General features: G+C 37.9%; 1 protein-coding gene across 1 annotated transcript; it reads right to left on the bottom strand.

The window, feature by feature from the left end:
* Nucleotides 1–1,937: 1,937 nt before the first annotated feature.
* Nucleotides 1,938–15,395, bottom strand: LOC132258402 (lateral signaling target protein 2 homolog). The gene is made up of 5 exons (XM_059755726.1): nt 15,191–15,395; nt 7,673–7,813; nt 6,642–7,580; nt 5,917–6,578; nt 1,938–2,778 (listed from the first exon to the last, which is right to left on the bottom strand). Exons 1-5 carry the CDS (start codon nt 15,224–15,226, stop codon nt 1,938–1,940), a joined length of 2,619 nt encoding a protein of 872 aa, XP_059611709.1. The 5' UTR covers nt 15,227–15,395.
* Between the last annotated feature and the right edge of the window lie 5,832 nt (nt 15,396–21,227).

Here is a 21,227-nt window from a genome sequence, read left to right as displayed (position 1 = left end):
CACAGAAATATCGCTTGAAATCTCAAAATATTGCTTACAATTTGCGAAATATTGTGAAAATTCATGACTGATTCGCGTTCTGGAGATCTATAGCACATTATCTCCCCCTTGGGACACAAACAAACCGCGGCCAGCCTAGCAACGGACGAAGCAGAAAAAAGTCTCTGGGGAAACGCAGTGAAAATTCCTTGTTTATATACATAATACTTTAATGATAAATTCTTAAATGGATATTAACGCCATTTACAAAGCGAAATTACATTTATTTTTCATCTTCTTATAGTTTTCAAAGTTTTCTCCCATCTGCAAATCTTGTTTTGAAGGTTCTTCTTTTTCTTTTAATTCTCTCTCTCTCTTCTGGTCTGTTAAACTAAGAAAACTTTGAATTACAATTGTCGAATATGTAAGAAAAAAAAACACTTATAAATTGAAGGGTATTTTAAAAACAAGAATAGTAAAAGTTTATAATCATACAAAAAAAGAAAACAACGTGATAAGATAAGAGAAAGAAAATAAATGGATATGTTAATTCCCGTGAAACCGTCCTAATAAAATAAACAGTTTTATTTGATTTTTTTTTCATCTTCTTCCTCAAACAAATATAGATTGGTAAAAAATATCATAATTCAATAGTGAAATTAATAGCAATTTTTTTTCCGATGCAAGGCAAATATAAATTGAAGCTCAACTTTTTCTCCAACATTTTTTTTTGCAGACACTTTTATCCGATTTTCGCACGATTTTTCCACTGCGATTCAACTTCATTCCTCTCCATTCTTCGCTATATTTTGCTAAGTATTGTCACACAAGTGTTGATTTCTTTTACTCAATTTCTTCTTCATTTTTAGTCAAATTAAAATAATGCATTTTACTTCCATAGTTTCATAATAATTAGGATATAGTTAATTGTTTCTCTCTCTTTTTTTGCAGTAAAAAATCGAACATTTATCATCGCATCGACTCTCAAGGAATATTTTTATATAATATTTAATTACATTTATCACACTTTTTTTCTCTCCATCTTCCAGAAAAGATCCTCAACTTGTGCTCAAATTCAAGACTTTTAGCCAATTTTTTTCATTCACTGCTTAGAAGTTTACATCATTTTTTTTATTAAGATTGCATTACATGACAAATGGCAGTTCAACATATAAAGATAAATTATGCAGACAGTTTTGTGGTTATGATTTGAACACTCTTCCTTGTTATTCGTCGAAAAAAAGGAGGGGAAAAATCTGTCTTTCATGGTTTTTTCTTCATCATCATCTTGGGAAATTTATATACCAAACTCTTTATACGGCGGGAATTATTATTGTTCTATGTAATGTTATATTTTCTTCATTTCTTTTCTTTTTTTCTTTAGACAAAAACTCTTTTAAACATTAACACCGACCAAAGATTTTTGCATTTTATTTTTTTTTTACTAAATTCACTGTTTTCTCTCCCTTTTTTATTTAAATCTGTTAGCATTATTAATTGCAATAAAATGGAATGAATAAGTTTCAAGGCATTAAGAAGTTAATAAAAAAGTCAAATTCATCGAGTGAAAAAACTAAATATTGAACTGCTACAAATTAAAAATCCATCAAAATGTCTTCTTGTTAAATTCAATTAAAGTTGGGACATAATTTGGCTATAAAGTACATGTTTTTTTTCCTCTCTCTCTCTCTCGTATTATGATAAAAACCAAAAAGAAAAAGACATATAGAATACGTAATTATGTAGAAAAGAAACAAACAAAAAATGTATAAGAAAATCTTGATGCTGTAACTCTATCGCGTCCTAAATTTTAAACACTTTTTAACATTCTCTCTGATATCTGCATTTCTCTGCATAGTCACACTTGTCTCTCTCCACTGCCGCCTCGGCGTGCGCGTGAGTGGCGTGCGTGTTGTCTGGCGTGCGAGCGAGAGAAGAAGTTGAGGACGCTCGGGACCCTATACGGTGCCCACTTCGCGCACGAAGCACGCACGACACACGCGGACGGCCTTGGTGAGTCCGAACTTGGGCAGCGGGGCGGATGAGTTGGAGCAGACGCCGCAGAACACTTTGCCGCAGCACCGGCAGTGATGGCGACGCCGGAAGGCAGTGAAGACGGCGCTGCAGGCCATGCAGCGCGGCGCCTCCTCGTCCGGAATCCACCGTGGCGGGCGCTCGGGGCGCGTCGCCACGGGCAGATGATCGCTGGAGGAGTACGAGCGCGTCCTTGGCACCGCCACCGGCGAATTCCCGGCACTGCAGCTGCGCGCATTCTGTCCGCCATCGTCACTCACGATCACATTGATGCGCTTCGGGCTCACGGTGTCGCCCGCGGGCTCCTGCATCGAGTGACTGTGGCGGCTGGCGGCGCTGGACGTGGAACTGTCCGTGGGACTCTCGCCCAGACTGTGACTCCTCTCCACACCCGCTCGCCCCACCACACTCGTCGTGTCAATCTCCTCGCTGGCACTGCGCGCCGTCGTGGCGCCCTCGCGCGTGCCCTCGAACACACTGTCCAGCTCCGGATTGACCTCCTCGGCCGAGTAAATGCTTTGGTTTGAGCCCCCATTCGTCTGCACCACGACGTCGCTCTCGCTGGCGCGAAACTCAAACAGATCGTTGGCATCCTTCGGCTTCTCCTGCACATTTGGTATGATCTCCTCCTTCGGCGGCGGCGATTCATTCATAAGAAAGACACTCCGCAGTATTTGACGCAAATCCGATGCAAAATTCGTCTGCAGTTGATCAGCCACGCCAGCGATGCAAACAAAGAGACGATGAAGAAGATTTTCCACGCTCCTTGAAGATTCCAAAAAAAAGAGCCTTCATGAGTCAAAATTCTTCCCCTTCTTCTTGCTCGTATTCCAGCTGGGCAAAGCCCGCTGGTACTTGTAACCGCGCTAAAAATAAAAACTCGCAAAATACATCAAAACAACCTTTCCGTCCGCCATTTTGAACACCCACAAAACACATTTTCTCCATTTACTCAGCCTTTATGGCATGAATCTGCTCCAAATTTTAAGATGTTATAGCTGGCCTCAAGACCTTTCCAACAATTCCCTACTTGTAGGGTCTGATGTTTTGGGAGCGGAGATATGGAAGGTCAAAGTTCACACTTTTAATGGCTTATATCTCCGCTATTTACCAACAGATTTCGATCATCTCTTCACCAAAAGACGTGTCTCGACGCCCTTTAGTAGGCTGCATTTACCGTTAGGCTATGACGTCATAACGAATGCCGCCACATTGAGAGAAAAAAAAACTTTGAACGCCTGTATCTCGGCAAATTTCTTATGCAATTTAATGAGAATTTAGTATGTTATACTCCATGTCAGGACGTCTTTAAAAATAGGTTATAGTTTTTTCTGGATGCAATAGAACCGGAGTTATGGCTGTTTAAAGTTTTAAATTTAAATACGCAATAACTTCGATTCTATTTACCCGATTTTAATGGTTTTGGACTCGTTAGAAAGCTCTTGCAGAACTCTAAAACTATTTAGAACAAAGGAAGTTCATCAGACCCCCGCCAGAGGCGCTAATGTTAATAACAAAATTTTTAAAATTGTCAAGTGAAAATTTTGGTTCCAAAGTCACAATATTTTGGGATAATTTCCTAAGTATTTCGATATTCCAGATCGAGACGTTTCCAAAATAGGGTTTTACTTTTTTGTCACTGCCATAGAACCTGAGTTATGACGGTTTGAAATTTTTCCTTTCAGTTTTCCGCTGAATAGATGGAATGTCACAAAGAGATATAATCTACTTTTCCACACACACACAAAAACACACATTCACACGGTCAGTAAATGCATTCTGCCCATAATGACTTACACAAGGTTTCCTTTCACCAAAATAAAATATTAAAAGATGCAACACAAACTCCACTTCTTGTATGGAAGAATTATGCATATTGTGAACTTGTACCATTTTCAAGTAAATATTAACTTATGATATAACGCAATATTTCCTCACAAATCAAACTGTGCTTCTTTTCACATTTACCATAATCTGTTTGGGTGTTGAAATGACCATTTCTTTTATGTGAAGACATGTCGCATAATCAACACAACTTTGCACATAAAACACAGTCAATTTCATTGAATTTCAGCCAAAATTTCAATCATAAAATTGAACACAATCGAACTGCAATAAAGATTACACTCTAAAATGCTTCAACATCTTGATTATTACGTCCTTGATTTATGATGTATTGAGATTGTAAGTAAACTTGCGCAGCATGTTATTAATTAAACACAAATACACAATATTTTTTTCATGAATTCTTATCAGACGCATAAAAAATAATACGATTAGAAGCTGCATTCACACTAAGCTCTCGACGTCTCGAAGTGAATTAAGTGAAAGCTCTTTCCTCAGGCATAATTCATTAGATCTTCTAATGTAATATTCATGAGAATGAATGGAACGAATGAAATGAAAAGTCAAATTATTAGCCATGAAGAAAACCAGAAAGAAAATCTTCATTGCCACTTAAAATTCTATCCCGAAATTCCAGAAATCTATTCACTTTTAAGAATACACAGAAAGAAAAGAAATTGTAGAAATGATGACAAAGTTTGTCAATCAAAGGTTACAAAAAGTATGTAAAAAGAAGTAACTTTTCGTAAAAATACAAACATTTTTACGTTGTCAGGAAATTAATTTCTGTTTCATGATTTTCTATAACGTTCATTGTATTTTTGTGTAAAAATACAGACACAAGATAAGATAAAAAAGATTGAAATTTAAGGTTAAAATAAATCAAAAACTATGAAAAGCCTAAAACCGGAATTTTTCAGCAGAGCAAGTTCAAAATTTAGCATTAAAACAGCTGCAAAATTTGCCAAACTCACTTCAAAACCTTCAAAACGCCTTCAAATCGTCCGTTAAAGTGCAAATATTGCTCGGTTTTTAATAATTTTTAGATATTTTAGTTGATTTTATTGGTATTTATTGGAATTGTTGACTAAAATATGCCAAAATTAATAGAAAATCTTTAAATATAACTTTTCAAAGACGATTTTTAATAGTCTTTGAGTCGATTTTATCCAATCAAGTTCTAAAAAAACAACTTTTCATACTTCACTTAAAATTGTCTTTAAAGTTTTCAAGTGAAAAAAAATTAAAAGATATGAGAATTATTCATTAAAACTCTAAAAACCATTTTAGAATAATTCTGAAAATCTATAATTATTTTCTGAAAAGGCGTTTTATGCGTTTGTCTTCAATTTTTGAGACATTTTTCTTGGAAAAATTGTTCAGCGTAAACAATAAATATTCGACTTTTAATTCGTAAAACATGGCAATTTTTTCCCATTTGTGCTTTTTAGATAAATAAGATTTTTTACTATTGCTTCATAAGATATAAATCTCAAAATTTTTTGTACATTACATATTATTAGAGATAATTCTTGAAGAGGAAATTTTATTTAGTGTTAGAAAGAGTTTTTTTAGGCGAAGATTGAGGGAAAAATTCCGATATAAAGCGATAAAATTAAGGAAATTGCTGTGAAATTCGCATTAGAAATAAGGGAATATAATTATTCGAAGAATAAATTGGAATGGACGGAATGTATAAGGATATTTGAGGAATGGAAACCACTTCAAGCACATATTTTGACGAACAATTACAAGCTTTTACACGCCGCTTTGGTAAAATATGTGAATTAGATAATTTTATCGAGAGAATTATTAAAAAATCTGACAAATGTCCACACGATTTCAGTAATTTCTTGTAAAATTTAACAAACTCCTACTGATTTTTTCTTTCTGTGTCTTCTTATCACTCTTCCAATCTATGAAATGATTCACTCCGTCTTCTATCGAGAGTGTCACACATTCCATTGGATCGTTCTATAAATTAGGCAATGATTCACTTTCCCCCTCATCAATCCAATCCAAATGCGTGGAATTGTGGCTAAATTGTGCGAGACTTACTTAAATTTCATCCTGCCAGCGGCCCTCAAAGCCAGCGCAATCTCATGCGAGTCTCCATCGGATTGCGACGACGACGTGTCACCGCTGCTGCTCGACGACGTGTTGTCCGGGCATCGCGCCCGCAGTCCCGGCGACGCGTAGACGACACAGCGTCGCAGGTAGTTCCCATTGGCCGGAGCCGAGGTGGACGCTCCCGACGTGGCAGTCCGGCGACTTGATCGTTGTGAACGTGAAGATCGTGCTCCGCTACTGTTAACTTTGTGTTTCTTTATGGTGCTGATATGCTGCGATTGCGACTGACTCGTGCCAGCCGGCTGTGTTTTGTCCTCACCAGAGGAGCCCGATGTAAATCTACTACAGCTTGGCTGCTGCTCATGCTTCTGGCGCTCCAATTCCTCCCAATTCTCCGAATATCGCTCAGTCAATGGCACAACGGATGCCGTTTCATTCTCCACTTTCTGCGTCTCCGAATCTGGCGTTCGATCCAGACTTGTGTTCTCTGTCCCAATGCCCGAGTCTCCATCGCGTCTCTGGCCATCATGTCCAGCTTCAGTTGTGCCCTCAGTTTTGCCCTCCTCATCAGTGGCTCCACTCTGAGCCGGTCGCACAGTGAACTCGTCGTCACTGGAGATGAAACTGTCAGTGAGAGGAGCATCGTTTGGCTGGAGTAAATTGCCAAAATTTGTATTAGGTATTAAATAACCCGAAGTACAATCAGATGTTACCAAATCTGCGCTGTCCTCCTTGCCAATTGACGCCACGGTGTCATCTCTGTCCTCCTCGGACGAGTGCCATTCACTCCCAGACTCATCCTCATTGACCACAGAATAGAAGGTCGGGAGTTTCTCTTTGCTACAACAATCACTAATCACTAGTTCCTCATCACCACGCATAAGTTTCTCGTCATCACAGTTAAAGTCACACTTCAAGTGGATGTCCTCATTGGTGCATAGCAGCTTCTCCAACTGGTACAGTTCACTCTTGTTCAACGTCCTCAATAGATCACGAATCTTGATGAGCAATGTCCTGAATGGCCTGAACATCTCCGACAACTGCTCCGCCGGCATATTCATATTCAGCGGCCCACGATCGTAGATCACGAGACCCGTGATGATGGCCAGTCGCGGTATTGAGAACATCAGGGCGGGATCGAATGAGTCCACCTGCTCCTGCTCCAGCAATCCAATCTTCAGCGCCCGCTGCACAGTCTCCGAGAACAGCACGCAAATCATCTCCTGCATCTCATGCTCCTGCTTGCTCTTCACCGGCACCATTGCGCTCACATATCTGAACTCAAATTCGGCAAATAGTCTATCAAATATCTTCAGACTCTCGCACAGAGTCTCCGTCGCCACGTCGTTTATGTTTAAATTTAGCGTGGGTGAATTTGGTGTATTATTTCGAAGGCACTGCTCTCGCAACAGATTTCTCACATTGTCCAAACTCTTCGTCACAGCTTTGGCCAGCGGTCGCATCTCCGTACTCTCCGCCTCACGATTGAGAATTGACGATCCAGCTGCCAGACATTCAGCACCAAACCACAATTGACCCGCCAAACTCTCCTGAAGCACCTCTTCAGGGAATTTCGCCCGAAATGCTCGCGGTGCACGATCTTCTCCCAGCAATTCGTCCATTATCTGATGCGTTATGGCGAGAACTTTATCCTGTGTCATTGCAGAGGGCAAAAAAGAGAAAGAGGAAGATTTAGTAAATGTGCAACAATTACTATTTACACAGAGAGAGACAGGTTCTGTACTTGTCCTTGCCGCAAGCGTCCAACTAAACGAGAACATCTTTCAGGCTCGGCTCTACCATCGAAACTGTCCAACTCACTGGCAACTGCTGTAAGAGCTCGGTCCGCATGATAGAATCTCGCCAAAATGGACTTATCATCCGCCTGAAGTTCAAAGTGATAAAATATATATATATATATTGTTATTGTTTCAATATACACAAAGATTAACAAAAATCCCCAAAAAGGAATTCTTCAATCTCCAAGTCAAACACATTTATCAAGTATTTACAAATCTCTGCATTCACAGTAAGACACAATCAGAGCACGTTCGCTCTTCTGCATATTTTTGCTATTAATGAGTCGTTGCAACATTACGGATTTCCTAATTCAGTTCGTAAAAACTACTAATTTGGTTCTGCAACTTTACACTTTTCATAGCTTATTTTGGCGACCGCCTGGCGGCGCTAGTGTAAGGTGAGGATGAAATACTTATAAGAAGGCGTTGCAAAGCAAATTTTGTTTTTATTTAATACGAGTTTCAGCTGTCAGAATGTCATTTTCAAGCGCATTTTTCCGTGTTCCTCCAAAACTAATCTCAAGGATCTTCCAGGAGTTTTCGGCGATTGCCAAGGGATGTTTTCAACGCAAAGAATGAATTCAACAGGGCGAAATAGTGAATTCCTGTGACAAGACATCTTCATCTCTGATTGTTCCTGACATTAGGCGTGTTTCCGATGAGATTCTTAAAGGATTCTGCTGACCAGAATGTCTTGGAAGATGTCTTTGTTATAACATTTTAGCACAGTCCCGTTTCTAGTTAGTTTTTATTTATTTTATAGCTTAATCAGTTCCCTTGCAAAGTTTTGTGTATTTGTTACTTATTTATTTTGGCGTCTTTCTTCTTGTGCTTCCAAATCCAATATGGCTGGCTCTCCCCCCAACGCCATCTATGAACTTAACATATAACAATCTTCCCTCCTTAAAATATTATGAATGTAGTTTTTTATTTACATTATTTCAATTAGTATTCCTAGGTTTTGATTTATAACAGAAAGATCATGAGTCAGATATTCAGTCGATCGGGAGGTTTACATGTTCTTTTGGATCTACGCAAGGACTGGCTGGCTCTCCCCCCAACGCCATCTATCAATTTAACATATAATACAAAGGATCGAAGAACGTTCGAAAACACATCATAGCCCCAATCTGGTGCATTGAAATGTGCACAAATGGCCACAAAAATCCAATAAATGTCTGTTTATTTTCATAAAAACACCATTCTTGTCTATTTCCTTGCTTTTCACGTGAATTTTCCGGCTTTTCTTGTCTTCACCTTTCATGTCTCGCATAAGATAAATTCCCCACATTATTGTAAATGTTATGAATCGTAATCTTGCAACACCTTTTACGAATTCATCTTAAAAAAAAAAACCTATTTAAAATGTGATGAAAGTAAAGTTGCAACGAGACTGGAGCTGATAAACCACAGCGTCTACCCTGAAATCCCACGAGCCACTTTTGTCCAGAGCAAGCGATAAGATTTAAAATGCACTCTGGGCAGATGATCTCATTCAATGGTATTCCTGTTTAAAAATAAATAGCGCCAACAATACTTTCATTATCAACACTGCACACATGGACGATAGGAAGTATCCTTCAGCGTTCAGCAATCGCGTTTATCACCGCGCGAAGGTCAAAGGCTCTTGCTTCCCTGCTCTTCCCGTTGTCCTACAACCCCCAATTCAGCAAACACTCTTCCGGACACTGGGAATTAATCGCTCGGGGCACAAGAGTTGCCACGATTCAATTATGCACAATTGATCTCAATTTTAATATTCAAAAAGCCTTGCGCAAAAAAAAGAGAGAGAATTTATGCGTTCCATTTCCTATGACACATTATAACGATATTTATTATAAAAATTGTGGGCAAAATGAACAACGATTTAATACGATGTTCTCCAGCAAAACACACACAATCACTCATATCTTGTACAATTTTTCAATTCTGTAAACATCATGTTTAATAAATTTTTCTTTCCTCTCCAACCATTCAATGAAATCATAGTTCCGTAAAAATTTCTTTTCTGACTTCTTTCTTTCGATGAGAGAAAAAGAAAAAAAGAGTAAATACAGACAGTCTCGAAACAACAAATAAACAATAAAACTCACGATTGAATTAATAATACTGAACAAAAACTGCATAAATAATTCTGGTATAAAAATGAAAGCATTTGATCACTCTCGCTTCTTCTTCTTCCACAGTCTCAGATATGTTTTTGCCACTCTTCATTCAATACAGCTTCACAGTTACATAAAGTTGGTAAATGTTGATATGAAATTCAGATAGTTTTCTGGATTAATTGAGATATTTTCCCCATTTATCACATTCTCAATTCGACGGGTGTCTTGAAGACTATCAAAAGTCAAAATCACCATTTTTCCGTAAAGCGATTTGAAGTTTGACTCTGTTATCTTCCAGTAAATTGATAATATTGCTCTACTCTATTTTTATGCAATATTTCCCAGGTTATTCCACTGTTATTTGTTGAAACATTAACTAAAATACGGATAATTGATAGACAAACTGAAAATATTTGATAAAACAAGTCGATTTTTGACAGTTTTCGGGTGTTTTTCTTCCAAACAATTCGTAAAAATCAATTTTTTACATTTTTCCTGCCCATTTTCTTTCACAATTTTGTCTACTGTCTATAAACCGAAAGACACTCACGATGGATTTTTGGTCAATTTAACAGTGAAAAGATTTAAAACAGCAAAATTGAGGTCTTTTTAGCCCATCGAATAATGATTATAATTCCGGTCAGAATGATTTGTGCGGCGAAAACTATCAAAAGTCGACTTTTCATACTTCTCAGCGCAACATTCAGAAATTTTCTACACACTAGATTTTTAAGAAAAATCTTATTTCTTAAATTTTTGCCAATTTACCCAATGTAATATTTTCACACGTGATAAAAACACATTAAGATCTATCCAAGAATACATAAGACGTCAAGAGTATCAAAAGAACAACTTTTGATAGTCTTCGATAAACCCGTCGAATTGCATTTTCTCAAGCATTTCCCATCGAAAATGGCACACCGGAAGTGTTGACGATGTGCAAACAAGTTGTTGTTGTTTCTCATTTGGCAGTCGCAGAAACTCCAACGACGAAGACAGTGAAACTTTCCTTTTATCGAACACCGCAATAGTTGGTTGAAAGTGAAAACTCTTGCAATTCACTTCTTGCAATCGATAGCGTGCAAAATTACAATTTACGTCCGACACCTTTTGTCACCCAGATTGATTTCCCCTTTTCGTCACCATCGTCGCCATAATCAGTGGACAAATTGCTCATCCATATTCGGTTTTCCCCGCCAATTTTGTGTATTTTTACTAATACTTTTTAACTAATTTTGCAATGCTTCTTCTTCTTCTCACTCGCACAGTATGGCGTTGGAATATAGAAAGAAAAAACGCATGAATTTCCCAAGGTTTACCTCAAAGCACTCACACTTTACGTCACAGTCATATTCACTCGTCTGTGCCACATTTGCGTTAGCAGAAATGCTGTGCTATATCGAGTAAAGGTTACCTTCTTCCTCTATCATTTTACACTCTCCATCACAATTCTACATCCACCATAAATATCCACACATCGCAATGCCTTAACATGTGAGTGAATCCATTGAAAACCTCACAGTATTTCTGTTATAAAACATCAAAAAATAAATGTTTCTGCACAAAAATAAATCCACACTGAGACTTCATAGTGTTTTTCTTTCAAGAGAAACAAGGAAAACAAGCAAGATTTACAACTCTGCGCTTGAATTGTGTGCATAGAACAATTGTCATTACACTCGCTTTAACTAATTTGTCAACAATTGTGCTTGACTATTAAAGCTCAACGATGTATTTTACTCCAGCAAGAGAGATAAAGTAACCAGGATATGTTGTGAATCTTTTTCTTCCGAAGCGATATTCTGCCCATTGTGAAGTGTTTGTTTTCCATCAACCTTCTCGGAAAACCTCAACAGCTGTTGTATGTTACAAGTTAAAATTCGCTAAATAAATTCAGAAAATATTACACGTAGCGCATATTGCACATATTCACACGTTAATCAATGTAAAAATTTCCTCAAAACAAACACTTTGCTCGCCATGCACTTAAGCAAGGGGCAGATATTGTGATCGGAAGTGGTGTACAGCTTCAAAGGAAGTGTTTGAAATTAAAAGTGATAAAATATTATCAATATTTAATCAGAAAAGCTTCTGTCTCAACAAATAGAGACATTTTCTAAGTTATTTTGCTTAAAAAAAATCAATTTGATCGCTTTTTTTAGGTTATGTGATCGATTTTAACAGATTCTGAATTGAATTTTTCTCTTTTCTCGGCAGAATTGAGCATTTTTACTCGAAAGACTTCAAATTGGTTAAATTTAGAAGTAGAAAACAGCTTTTAAGTCAATCATAACCTCAAAAATATCATTTGAGTCTAGAAAAATGTCTTTTGATTAGTTATTACCACGGTTTGTGCTTAAAAAATAGCAATTAAACCTCATTTTCCAGTAGAAACATTGTGATATTAACTAAATTTCTTCATTTTCAGGTTTAAAAAAATTGAATTTATGCCTAGAAAAATTTCTTGAGTGGATTCATAACCTCACAATTTGGTCATATTGGATCAAAACTCGATTCCTCGATATATCAATCGATTCGATCGAAATTAATCTAAGTTTTTCATGGTTTTCAGTCTTCTAGAACACAACAAACACCCCAAAATACTTATTTATAACCTCTAAATACTTTTAAACACAAGAATCTTTTATTTTCATGTGCAAAATGTGTCATTAAAACGCTCCAGCAGGTGTTTTTAATGAATACGTCACTGTTCGTGGTTCCGAACGTACTTAATGCTGCAGAGATTTTGATCCTGACTTTCCCTGTTTTCCCAGATCAGAAAACAAGTTCCGCGACAGAGATTTTCAAGTCGAAATTTTGATATCAATCTCAACTCTTTGAAGTTATTTCTCGAATTCAATAGTTGGCCAATATTCCCTAGTTCTGAGAGTCTTATTTTACAAAAATGTTGTAAAGAAATTTGTATTGCAAAAGCAAAATTTCCTAAATATTACATGAACAGCTGTTGCAAACATAACCTCAACTGTCTCATCGACTCCCAATCTGAGTATTTGAAGAGTTTAAACTGCTGAAGGAGTCTAAAAAGCAATGGAATCGACGCTTTAAAAGCGATTTAGAAGTGTCTCTGAAGTGTTAAAGATTCCTGTTAAAGATTAAGACATATTATCTCCCCCTTGAACTTAGCCACGCAGTATTTCGTGTGCGGTGCATTGTGGAGCCAGAACCGAATTCGCACAGTTATCAGCAAATGTTTTGATATTGGAGAATATCGGCAGTGATAGAGTCACGTGTGGGATGGCAGAAAATTTCCATCGGAATATCGGAATCGCACACATGTGAGAGTTTCGTGTGTACGCGTGGTTGAAAAGTGATAAAGTCGAAACCATGAATCAGCCAAGAGAGACCTCAATGGAGAGAAACTCACGAGTGGGGATCAAAAGTGTCGGACAAGAAATTGGAAGACTCGTTTGGCGGAAAATACGCAAGGTATCTCAGTCGTATCAGAGTAGAAGGACGCATTCGCTTATTTCGCCAGTGCGAACGAGAGTGACAGAGAGGGAAGAGAGTGAGGATAGGAAGAATAAAATAAAAAAAAAACAGCACGATGAATTGTGAACTGCCGTGAATCTTATGAGAGTCTCTCTCTCTGTCTCTCTTTCCCTCCACGAGGAAGACCTTCAACTGGGGAACACAAGACACTATATTTGTGGCGTAAATAATAGGCGATAGAGTAATTGTACAAAATGCCCAAGTAAAAACTGTGTTGATTGTGGTATCTTTTGTGTATCGCCAAGAAAATGCCATATTTTCTCCAACCGCCGTGTCACCGACAAATCCCTCACGCTCTCTATTCCATCTCTTATCACTTTGGCTGTCGAGCGGGGAGAAACGCGTGTTATCGCGCATTATGCAAATAAAACCTATTCAAGCAGAGATACCAGGAGGGCATAAAGGATGGTAAATGTCAAATCCACCGATAAGCACTCTATCAAATTGCTCCTGATATCGAATGAAATTTTCTGCCAGCCAAATTCACCTTATCACAATCTTCTCTTTTTTTCGCAAAACATTAATACTTGACTTCTATTTTTTTTTTTTCAAATTAAAATTGCTGAATAGACTGTAATAAATGTTTAACAAAAATCATTTGAACTTGACCTGATAGTGAGTTTTATTTTATGGAAATGTTTTGCTTCTTCACCAATAACAAGAATTACGTTCTTGAGAATCGTTTCAAATTCAAGATTATTGCAAAATTTGCTCAGTTTTTTTCGTATTCAAAGGGTCACTCTTAAGGTTGAAGATCTCTTTCTTTGATCATTGGAAAAAATAAGTCGCAGAAATTAAATGAATTTGAGTTAAGACTTGAAGAACACGTGCAACAGAGCATTCCAGTTTTCAGGCCCATTTTGGAATATATCTTAAAATCAATTACATTTACTTAATTCTTTTGAAAAAAATGATAAAACAATTAAACCACAAGCCTCAATCTGATTAGTTCTTTAATTCTTATTGAAGTTAAAGTGGGTAAGTAGGCAAGAAAGTAGGTCAAACTAGACAAACTATTATTCGCAATGTTTATTGTATTATCTTTGTTTTTATCTATGATTTTTTTTTTTGCTAGTTAATTGTTTAATAAATATTCTATTTAATGTTGGATTTCTTAAACTTCTGTCCGAACTTTTAGATCCTGATTTTATTAATATTGATAAAAAGAACTCCAAAATCAAAGTAGTCCTAAAATCGGTCAAAATCGGTTTGAGAAATCTTGTTTCCGGAATTAGAGCCCTTTTCTTGCGATTTCCGCTAACATCGCCGCCACTTTCGCCTCTGCAGCGCCCCCACGGGGACACCAGTGGCCAGATGAGGCCCCGGACGGGCTGGTGGACTTTGCGAAACGCCGTTTTGGGGCTATTTGGGCCGAAGAGCGAGAGAGAATGACCGCGAGAGGCACCTCAATTCGTTCTCTTTGGTGCTAATTGCGCGTTTCACTGGCTGAGAAGTGGCGTTGGTACACGGAAAAACTCCGTTATCTGATAGTGGCTCATTGTTCTGGCCGCGTTGGGATGGCGAGGCGCGCGAGGACGCCTTGGCGGATCGGGCTAATTGGTTGTGAAATGTGTGAAAACCACTGATGAAAACATTTCCATAATTCATTCCCTGATAAGGGGAAATCGTCACATCAAATTTCATACTTCTTTGACCCCTTTTTCCTGCCTCGAAACCACTCTTTCCACCGCGACAATCCACCAAAATCACTCGTTGCCACCCTGGCGGAGCCCCAGGGGGCACTTTTGCCACTCTGACAGCCCATTTGGGGCTGTGATGAGGGCAAAAAGTGAGTGAGAAAATGAGTGAAAATTTCCATTGTGGCAGCGCGACATTTTTGTTACTCACTTTTGGTTTGTTTAACCATTTACGAAATGTATCCATTAGAATTCGTTACTCGGTCGTTGTCATAAGCACATAATCACAAAACAGTAATTGCAGCAAATGTTGAACACCACAAAATTCACAATTTTCACTCAAATACTCCGATTGCGAACATTTCTGACTTTTGCAGACTTTTCTCGTCGTCGTGCTGTCATGGCTGACTTTTGGAGTGGGGGTCGAGTGGTGAGAATGGCTGACAATCTGACGTGGTGGTGAATTTGACGGCGCGTTCAGAAAAAGCTCCGCTGCTGAGCTTTGGCGGGCGTTTGAATTTCTTCTGCTGTTATTTTATACGCTCCGTGAATAAATAAAGCTAGTTGAAAATGCTCTGACACAGTAATTATGCAAAAGAACGAATTGAAGGCATTTGTCAAAGAGCAAAATTCTGCGCAGACACTAATTACTCAGAATCCTCAGAATACATTTTGTGGATTCCTAAATTTAACTGCCGATAATTTCTATAATAATATTAATATTCATATGAAGCGATGGAAATTGTGTAGCTTCATTCAAGGGGGAGATAATATGATCAGAAGTGGTGTACTGATCAGTAGAAATTTAAGAAAGTGTTGCAATTTAAGCAACATTTGGCTCATAACTTTGTTTTTGACATATTTTTCTAGGTTATGTGACTGGTTTAAGACTAAATAATATCTTAAAGTAGAAATTTTTGCGTCCAAACTGAAAGTATTTTCATTTTATTGGTAGAATTGCGTATTTTTACTCAATGAAAATCGTGATTTTAGGAAATAATGCTGAAGTAAAACATAACCTCATTGTTTTTTTAATAAACTGTTACGATTTTGAGTAAAATACAATAATAATAAGGATTATGACCAAGAAATTAAGGCAAAAGTGAAATTTAGCGGAAGAAAATCATAAAATATCGTGTGAAAACGTGAATTTTAGAGTTGACAGTTAGATTTCAGTTTTCGGTTAGATTTTAGTCAAATTCCAGTTCCATGAAGTCTAAAGTCTTGGGAAGTGTTGAGGATTCTTCAAAGAAATTGTAGAAGTCTCAAGAAGTGGTGTACAGATTTTAGCCACATTATCTTCCCCTTGGCTTTATACATTCTTAGAAATAATTCTGCTTCTTCCTCCTAAAAGGCTTCAAAAGACAATGTGTCGCTAATTTTAATTGAGAGGGATTTTGAAAGGAGTTGCACTCCTTGTAATTATAATCCCAGCAATTATAAGACCGTCGCAGTTATAAAAGCGATGGAATCTCTTGAGGAAGTTCAGTTTCGCGGAGACATTCACGTCAGAAAGTTTGGAACGCGTTGTCAGAAGTCGTCATCATGAAGAGTTTGCAAGTGGCTTTTTCCTGCATTCTCCTGCTGATCAGCATCCTGGGAATTGAGAGTCAAACCTTCCAGTACTCGCGCGGCTGGAAGAACGGCAAGAGGAGTTTCGCCGCGGAAAACTTGGGCCACAAAATAGCCGATGTGGATTATCAGCAGCTCGACCACGAGGCTGACTTGCCAGGCAGATACTCAACTGCCCTCGATGGATTTGGATCCGGCAGCAATACGAAGTACTCAAGACATCCGCAGGATCTTCTCGCTGTTCTTCTCAACAGGAGCTTCAAGGGATTGAATTATATCGACGAATAAATGTTCCGCTTCCACTGAAAATTCAATTAATCACAGAAAGAACACACATAATACCAAACCAAGATAAGAGTAACCATTGAAATATAAATAGACAGTGAACGAACAGAAATTTGTGTTTTCAATGGAAATACCGCAAAATTCATTCTGGAATGATTTTCTAAAAGAATTCCTGGTATTTTACAAACTCTTGCTAATTTATTTGGTGTTTAATTAAATCGTTTACTTGCTTTAATAACGTTTAACCGACAAAGCGAGCACAAAATGCTAAGATTTGCGCTTTCTTTCGCTAAAAACTCAGCCATTCGGTTGCTGCACTAGCGAACGTAGCGGCGACCAGTCAAAGTATTGATGCGTATTTTAATGCATAGATGTCGCTTCTTGTAGAATCATGCCATTTCAATAATATACTTCATGTTAACAACACTCAAAATAATTATATAAATATATTTATATAAATATAAATACTCTCAAAATGGAGAGATTTTCAAAGAAAGAAACCAAATGAAAGAATTAATTTTCTTGCTAAATTTTGATCTGAAGAAAGCAAAAACTTTAGCACAATATTTAGAGAAATAAAGCAGAAAGAAAATGAATAATTATCTAATTGAAGCAGAAAACTTAATCTGAATATTTTGCTGGAAATTGCTGTGTTTTTCAACGCTATTGAGTTTCATATTTTCACCTAATTGATGGGTTGAAATGGTTCCAATGCAAACTTATTGCTTTAATTAGTAATAAAGAGCACGAATTGGATCACTAGAATATGTCTTTAATGCTTTGAGGAAAAACACAAAATTGACAACTTATGCTGCTTAGGGAAGTTTTTGTGCTCTTTCAAGGCATTAAAGCTCATTCTAGTGATCCAATTCGAGCTCTTCGTCACGGCTTTTCAATGTGACACTAACAAAAGTCTTTGCAATGATAAAAAGCATGTAATTTAATGGTTATTATTTTCCCACATAAATTCATCAGATCGTTTTACGCCTCACAATTGCTGCGACAAGTGTTTGAAATCTGATACTCGTGTCCAAAATCCCACCCTTCGCCGTTTGGGAATGTCATCTTGCAGGATTTGTCTAAACATCCACCAGATGAAACGAGGGTTGAACGAATCACGGCTCGTGAAATTCCTGAATTTCACTCTTTTACTTGCACGCCAAATTAATTACGCCGAGCTGAAGGAGGCTTTTTTTCCTGCTCGATGGACAGGAAAAAGAGCGAGACATTTTAATTGTATAAAGTGAAATTGAATTAGTTGTTTACTTTGGAATGATGGGAGAAGAGCGGAAAAATTACCTGAGATGTAAATCAATTTTAATATGAGGATATTCCAGCTTTTTTTTTTACCTTCGCACACAGGTTCACATCTCGGGGAGGGTGAATTATAATTGCGCTTCGGGTGGAAGAAGTATCAAAAAAAAGCAGCAAACATCCCTTGACACTGCTCCAGAAGAGAGAGAGAGAGAGAGACTACGAAGAGTTTCAATTATTCAAGCCGACGGAAAATTATCTCAATTTTTCTGAATTTGCCCTGCGTTTTCATTACTCAACAAAACGTTTGTTTTGCTACCATCTCCAGAGCCACCAACCCCCATCGCGCCGAGGGACACAGGCTAGGTGGGGTGATGATAAAGGTGTTCACTTCGCCCCCGCATTGTCTGAGCATTCAAACAACCCCGGCGGAATGCTGCGGGTAATTCAATAAGAGAGCAACAATGCTACCTCAAAATGGCTCTGGATTTACTGGAAATAAAACTCCACCGACCCAACTTCACCCTTCGACTTGCCGCGGATGAGGGACGATGCTCCAATTGCCTTCAACGGCGTTAATTCATCAAAATGCTCGCCTCTGGCTCCTGAGCTCTCGCACTGGGAAAGGTGGAAAATGCTCCGCAGATGAATGTGATTAATGAATACTTAAAAAAAAGCACCCCCTCTTCAGTCACCTTCCACCTGAACGCTCTTGGGGTTTGTGTGAAATTCACGCTTCGAACTCGATTAGGTTCAGTGCGTCAAGGAGCTTTATTGCCAACTATCACACTCTACAATCCCATCCTGCTATAAATAAGACTCTAAAGATATTAATTTATAAAATTTTAACAAGAAACCATTAATAATGGATCACTAATAAAGGTCTTTCGCGAACTCTTCCGTGGGATTGAGACTTTTCCCGCGCAGCTTGTCCTCGTCTTTTCGCTCATCCCCAACATTAGCGCCGCAGAATGGAAACATCAAAGCGAAGTGGAGCCACAATCGAGGCTTTTGCGAGAGCCAGTAAACCGATAAAGTGATTGGCTGTCCACATCTTTGACCAGTGTAATCAATCAAATCAACCAACCAGCTCCAACTCTTCACTCTCGTACTTTTATCTTTTCGCATCTCCCCCAAAGATACACCATGAAAATGATGGCAAATCAAGCGGAAATGGAACAATGAAATTCACACTGTGTTTTCACATTAAACCGTTTTAACTTCATTCAAGTGGTTCTAAGAAATCGATTCTATTATCTCTTTTTTACGAAGAAATTGATGTAGATTGAAAGAAATGAGCTCATCGGAGGGAATTGTGACAAACTCAATTTGAGGCAAAGCTAATAGTAAATATGAATTATTAAAGGGTGTCAAAACCTTGGTCAAAACACATCTTTTGGTGAAGAGATGATCAAAATCGGTTGATAAACAACGAAGATATGACCCGGTAAATGTGTAAACTTTGAATCCCCATATCTCCACTCCTTTAATTTCAATCCCAATAAGTAGTAGTTCTTTGGAAAGGTCTCGACTTCTGCTATAACATACTAAAATTTAAAGAAAATGCATCGTCTTGTTCTCAAATTAAACAACTTTAAAGTTTTGAAATTCGTTTTTGCGACTTTAGCGCCCCTAGCGGTGGTTACATTGCATTATGATGTCCAATTAAGCGATGGAATTTTACGAGATCTTTCCAATGAACCTAAAATCATTCCGATCAAATAATTAGAACCGGAGTTATGATTGTTTAAGGTTTCAAACTTTGACTCTTAATATCTAAGAGTTCGAAGAACCTAGATCCTTAGGTTGGAGTTCGTTAGAAAGGTCTCGATGCCAGCTTATAACATACTAAATTTGAAGGCAATCCATGCCATAGGATCTGAGCAAATGAGGAAAACTTGTTTTAGGGATCTTCAAAATGGCGGACAGAAGGATGCGAGGTTGGATTTGAAGTACTACGAACGGACGGACGAAATCCTTTGACTATTTCATCAAATATTTTCATAATTTCTCTTCCTGATCAGTTTTTAGTCGATTTTGGGAATGTTCAGATTTCGAATGATTACAAGAACAGGAAGAATTTTAGAAGATGTAAGAATTATTGCTGGAAGAAAGACCAACAACACAACTGTTTTTGTGATTCCTTACGATTAGGTTTGCACGAATGTTATTCTCCGTTTTTCACTTTGTTAGAAAATGTTGCCTTTTCCGGCGGAATAAGATTCCATACGATATTGTTTCATGCCACAACAGAAGTTTTGCGAAGGAAAATTACAGCATTTTCCACTCTAGAAAAAACACACAGTCGCAGTTCACATAAATTAATTATGGCCCTTTTCTCTCGGTGGCAGTGAGGGAAGGTTGCACATATTGTGTGCATTTGGCAGGGGTGCGAATGGCAAATCCTCCCTGTTGGGAGGTCCTCATAAAAGACCGCTTGTTCACATCGCATAGAGAGCATTTGAATTCATAACAAGATAATCGGTCTCGAGGGACTTGATTTCACTCACGAGAGATCGGTAATTGTATTAAAACGCAATTACGCCCCAATCCAGCTGGATTCGATGCACGTGTAGTGCAATTGAATCGTTATCTTATTTCACAGCGGCGGGAATATCTCACTCAATCACTATTTCGGCAATTACTTTCGATGCACAGGAAAACAGTCTGAGGGACATTTTAGGCGCTGATCTATTAGTTGAGGAGCGGAAAAAAGGTATATAATGTACATGAAAATGACTCTGTATAGCATCAATATCATTTATTATATGCTAGAAAACCCTCAAAAGTGGAAGAATTACATGCTATATAAATGGGCGAACTTACATCCCTTCAATCATAAAAGGATAATTGAATTATGTGGATATGAAAATTGTGTCTGCTTATTTTTCATTGTGCCACATATTGTTCTGTTGGCAGTCCTTTTAGATACACATATATAATTTTCATTATGGAAATGCCAATCTTTGTTTGCCCTTTCCCATCCCCGCCAGGAAAAGTCTCCTTGCCAGACACAACGACAAATTTCCCAAGAGATTTTTATTTAAATTGATTGACGACAAGCTGATGGACTCTTCCTTTATAGTCCAGATTGGGCAAACAGAAAATAAACTGCTCGATTTCTATACCTTCCAATC

Source organism: Phlebotomus argentipes, unplaced genomic scaffold, assembly GCF_947086385.1.
Source record: "Phlebotomus argentipes unplaced genomic scaffold, Phlebotomus argentipes genome assembly scaffold_4, whole genome shotgun sequence".
NCBI lineage: Eukaryota > Metazoa > Arthropoda > Insecta > Diptera > Psychodidae > Phlebotomus > Phlebotomus argentipes.
This window is presented reverse-complemented; position numbering and strand designations above follow the sequence as displayed.